This window comes from Apaloderma vittatum, unplaced genomic scaffold (assembly GCF_000703405.1).
Source record: "Apaloderma vittatum isolate BGI_N311 unplaced genomic scaffold, ASM70340v1 scaffold2598, whole genome shotgun sequence".
NCBI classification, from domain to species: domain Eukaryota; kingdom Metazoa; phylum Chordata; class Aves; order Trogoniformes; family Trogonidae; genus Apaloderma; species Apaloderma vittatum.
The window spans coordinates 1-4,600 of NW_009730053.1; the positions used below are offsets into that span (position 1 = coordinate 1).

Sequence of the window (4,600 nt, forward strand, 5' to 3'; positions counted from 1 at the left end):
CGCTGGAAGAGGAACCCGCCGGCGTGGGATCCCGCGACGTGGCCCAGGGGAGGTCACTCAGGTCCTTCTCCTCCTCTCGCCCTTCTTTCCCCTTCCAGCAAACAGCAGAAGAAAGAACCGGTACTCGGCTCTTGCCAGTGTTGGGAATACCGTGCCTTTTGCCTGGGATAATTTCCCCTGATGTGCCGCTTCGACGGGATGTACAAAGTGTGACCGGGACTGATCCAGCCAGCAAAGTTTGCGGAGTGATGAGCTGGGGCCGTGGGCTGGAGGGAGCTGGACACACGCTGGTGGGGTCCGTCACACGTGGTCCCAGAGCGCAGACCTGCTGCTCCTCCGAAAACTAACTCCTGATGGTCAGACTCTGCCGGCTCCTGTTTTTATTTCTCCCCTGCCAATTTGCTCTTTCAGGGAAAAAAAACAAACCACACACACACCTGATACAATGCAGTGTTTCTGTGTTGGTTTTGTATATACGATTTGCTATGCAATTCCAAAATTAAAAGAGAAGGAGAGACGGCCCCGCACCCCAGAGCAAACAGAGAATCAGAGGTGAAAGGTAGGAGCAGCATTTCTCATTTAAATAAAACTAAATAACCTGAGCTACTTCTTACTGAAAACCTTTAAAACACACCTACTGTATACCTACTGTATGTTCATTTTCAATGTCTTGGAAGTGTAAAATAGTTTGAAACAAAGTGAAGATTTGCTTTCTGATGCTGCCCAGAAGCAGAGAACTGATGCATTTTGTAACAGGAATGCACGAAGGAGGAAGAATGGAGTATTTCAGCAGTGAGACATTTAGGAAACTAGAGAAAAAGCACCTCGTACAGTACGCTTCAGTAAATATGAAGGGCTAGTGCAGTGGACGCTAGAAACACTCGATCAATAGCCTATTTAAGTGGGAATATATGCAAGCATGGAGAAGTGATTGCTCTCCTGTCTGTGGGGTGTATTTGCAGAGGACAGCAGCAGAACATTTGCAGGTGAGCTGCCTGAATTTGGCTACTTCATGCTGGGGTGGTGCAGTGTGTTTCTGAAGGGATTGCTTAAAAAAACAGTCTGCAGGGTGACTGCGGTTGTGCATTTTCAGTTCCTTCTCATAGAGCTTTCGGTGTTCAGGATGATTCAAAGTGGGTGAAGTCCATCTAGGGGTGAAGAAACTGTAAGAAAGGACCTTTGGTCTGTTTAGTGATGAGTAATTAATGGACGTCTGATGTCTCTGACCTCTGCAAGGCGAGGAGCTGATGTCGTCATGAAAATCATGATATGATTTTCCCTCAGGAGAAACTATGACTTGGAACGACACCACTATGGATGGGGAAGGGTTGCTGGTGGAAAGGGACTCTTCCTTTCGAATCCTCACGGGCTGTTTCCTCTCACTACTGATCCTCTCCACGCTGCTGGGAAACACGCTGGTCTGTGCAGCTGTCATTAGGTTTCGCCACCTCAGGTCAAAGGTGACCAACTTCTTTGTCATCTCCTTGGCTGTGTCTGATCTCTTAGTGGCGGTTCTGGTCATGCCTTGGAAAGCTGTGGCAGAGATCGCCGGCTTCTGGCCTTTCGGTTCATTTTGCAACATCTGGGTGGCCTTTGATATTATGTGCTCAACAGCCTCCATCTTAAATCTCTGCGTCATTAGTGTGGACAGATACTGGGCCATTTCCAGCCCATTTAGGTACGAGAGGAAAATGACCCCCAAGGCAGCCTTCATCATGATCAGTGTGGCGTGGACTTTGTCTGTGTTGATTTCCTTCATCCCTGTGCAGCTGAACTGGCACAAGGCTACAACCACAAGCTTTTTGGACCTAAATGCCAGCTTACAAGGTGTAAGCATGGACAACTGTGATTCTAGCCTAAACAGGATGTATGCCATCTCCTCATCTCTAATTAGCTTCTATATACCTGTGGCCATCATGATAGTAACTTACACGAGGATATACCGGATTGCTCAGAAGCAAATACGACGCATCTCGGCTTTGGAGAGAGCAGCAGTGCATGCCAAGAACTGCCAGAACACGAGCGGCAACAGAAGCAGCATGGACTGCCAGCAACCAGAGAGCAACTTCAAAATGTCCTTCAAGAGGGAAACGAAGGTTTTAAAGACTTTGTCGGTGATCATGGGGGTGTTTGTGTGCTGCTGGTTGCCATTTTTCGTATTGAACTGCATGATTCCCTTTTGCGAGCCTACTGAACCATCCAAGGGAGCAGAAGCTTTCTGCATTGATTCCACCACCTTTGATGTTTTTGTTTGGTTTGGATGGGCTAATTCTTCCCTCAACCCCATCATTTATGCCTTCAATGCTGATTTCCGCAAGGCATTTTCTACCCTTCTAGGATGCTACAGGCTCTGCCCTATGTCTGGCAATGCTATAGAAACTGTCAGTATTAACAATAACGGAGCAGTTGTTTTTTCGAGCCAACATGAGCCCAGAGGGTCCAGCCCCAAAGAGTCTAATCTGGTTTATCTGATTCCACATGCAATTATCTGTCCGGAAGAAGAACCTCTCAAGAAGGAAGAAGAGAGTGAACTATCTAAGACCTTGGAGAAAATGTCTCCAGCACTGTCGGGTATCTTGGATTATGAAGCTGATGTTTCTTTGGAAAAGATCAACCCCATTACACAAAATGGACAGCATAAAACCTGAACAGTAAGGTTTAGCCAGCAAGACCTAATAGTGTATATTGTAATAATCTTTTTTTTTTTAAAGGAAAAAAAAAAAGATATACAACATTTTTTTGGTAAGAAACTAAGTTCTAGGGAGAAATACACATTTATACCAATTCCAGAATTAATTTTCCTGGCATCCAAAGCAAATTTAACATTTTAAACAATAAACAGGAAAAGATACCAAAAATCAATTAGAAAAAGAGTATTAGACTGTACTGTTCATACTGAGGAAAATGTACACATTTAGATACAGTGCAGTGACAAAGAATACTGATTCTTCTCTACACAGAGGAACCAATTTCTAGCTTACGGTGAGGCAAAAGGTAAATGTTAAGTATTTAAAGATTAATGTTTCCTAGAAGTTAAAAGATTGCTATGTCTTGTGATAGTGGGTGTTAACAGGTCCTAGTTAAAGACTGAGGGATTGTAAAGGTAGGTAAATGCCTTCTTAAAATTATTTCTGACAAATAATTGAGCCTTATAATGAGAATGGTTATTTTTAAAGCTTTGCGAGGTAATATGTTGATACTGGTTTTATTTATTTATTGTTTTAAATTGATATTTTTAATATGTTATAACAGATCTAGCTTTATTTATGTTATTTAAGATGTCTAAATAATGGGATATTTTTTGAGTGTTGTAACTGCATTTTGACCAGTCAACCAGTCAGCACTTTATTACAAGCTCTGTAAGTCTGGAGAGCTGGTGGGGAGAATGAAGGAATGTTAAGAAGCTGAGCAAGAAACGAAGGAATCAACAAAACCGATGCTGTGTTGAGTTTGTTTGCTCGTGGGCTTTTTTCTTTTTTTTTTGAAGTGGGATTTCTTTCAAGAGATAGGACCAGCGTTGACTGAGTTGTGAATTCTCTTCCCTTACAGAAATAAAAGAAATTGCTGCTATTTATTTTTAAAAAGTTTCATGTTACAAAGACTTTGCTAGAATGTCAAGTTCGTGGATCTGTAAATACCTTAAATATGACTACAACCTTAAGAAGAATCCAATTTGAGAAGAAAATCTTCTTAGGTAACAATTCTTAGTATATAATGTTTTGTATTTATGTAAGATAAACAGCTTTCTCAGACTTTTCTTATTTCAAGTCTTGGATATCTTTTCTGAACAAACACAATTGGTTATAATAGTAGTAAACATGCCAAACCTCGTTATCATCCGTATTATTGCAGTGCCACCAGGATCATGCTGTCTGTCTGCTACTGTGCCACAGTCAGAGCTAACAAGTGAGGTACCCAGTGCTTTACTTTGGATCTAGGAGGACATTACATTTTAGTAATTACCACGTCAATAGTCCATTCAACACTGAATAGTGCCTCGTAACCATTTTTGGATTTAGACATTTCTAAATATGGATGCAACTGCAGCCCCCACCTCAGAAACGTCCTGTGAGCTCCAAAAAAGTTGCCGATGTCTAATTCAAAAAACCTGCTACTTTCTCATTGTCCTCCCCTGCTGCTTTCCCTTTGTATTGCCAAAAGCAATCAGTGAACATTAGCAACAGGAATGCTGGGTGTTAATATTCAGCAGCATTCAAAGTAAGCTGTTTGTTTTCTGAATGAGAGAAAATACCCTTTGGAGCAACTTTTTCATAACATATATACAAAAAAAAAAAGTGTTGTCAGGAAAAGAGAACTGAGAGGAAAAAGTTTTAAAGTCTAACAAGCTATATACATCCTGCATCAGGTCTGTGTATTTGTATTGTGAATGTTTTCATAATTTTATTGCCTGTATGCTGCTTTCATACATATAATAAAATTATTTTGTGAACAGAAGGTCAAATAAAACAATCTACATTGCATTTATTAAATACATGCTGGTTTTTGGCAGTTGTGTTGGTCGTGATAAAGGCAGGGACTGTTTCTCTTTTTCCATTTGCCCTTATTTGGATCACACTCGTGAGGCAGATGGGAATTTTCA

General features: G+C 41.4%; 1 protein-coding gene across 1 annotated transcript; it reads left to right on the top strand.

Moving 5' to 3' along the window:
• Positions 1 to 796: 796 nt before the first annotated feature.
• On the top strand, positions 797 to 2,683 carry DRD1 (dopamine receptor D1). The gene has a single exon (XM_009874628.1). The coding sequence runs from the start codon at positions 1,293 to 1,295 to the stop codon at positions 2,646 to 2,648; it is 1,356 nt and encodes a 451-aa protein (XP_009872930.1). The 5' UTR covers positions 797 to 1,292; the 3' UTR covers positions 2,649 to 2,683.
• The last annotated feature ends 1,917 nt before the right edge of the window (positions 2,684 to 4,600 follow it).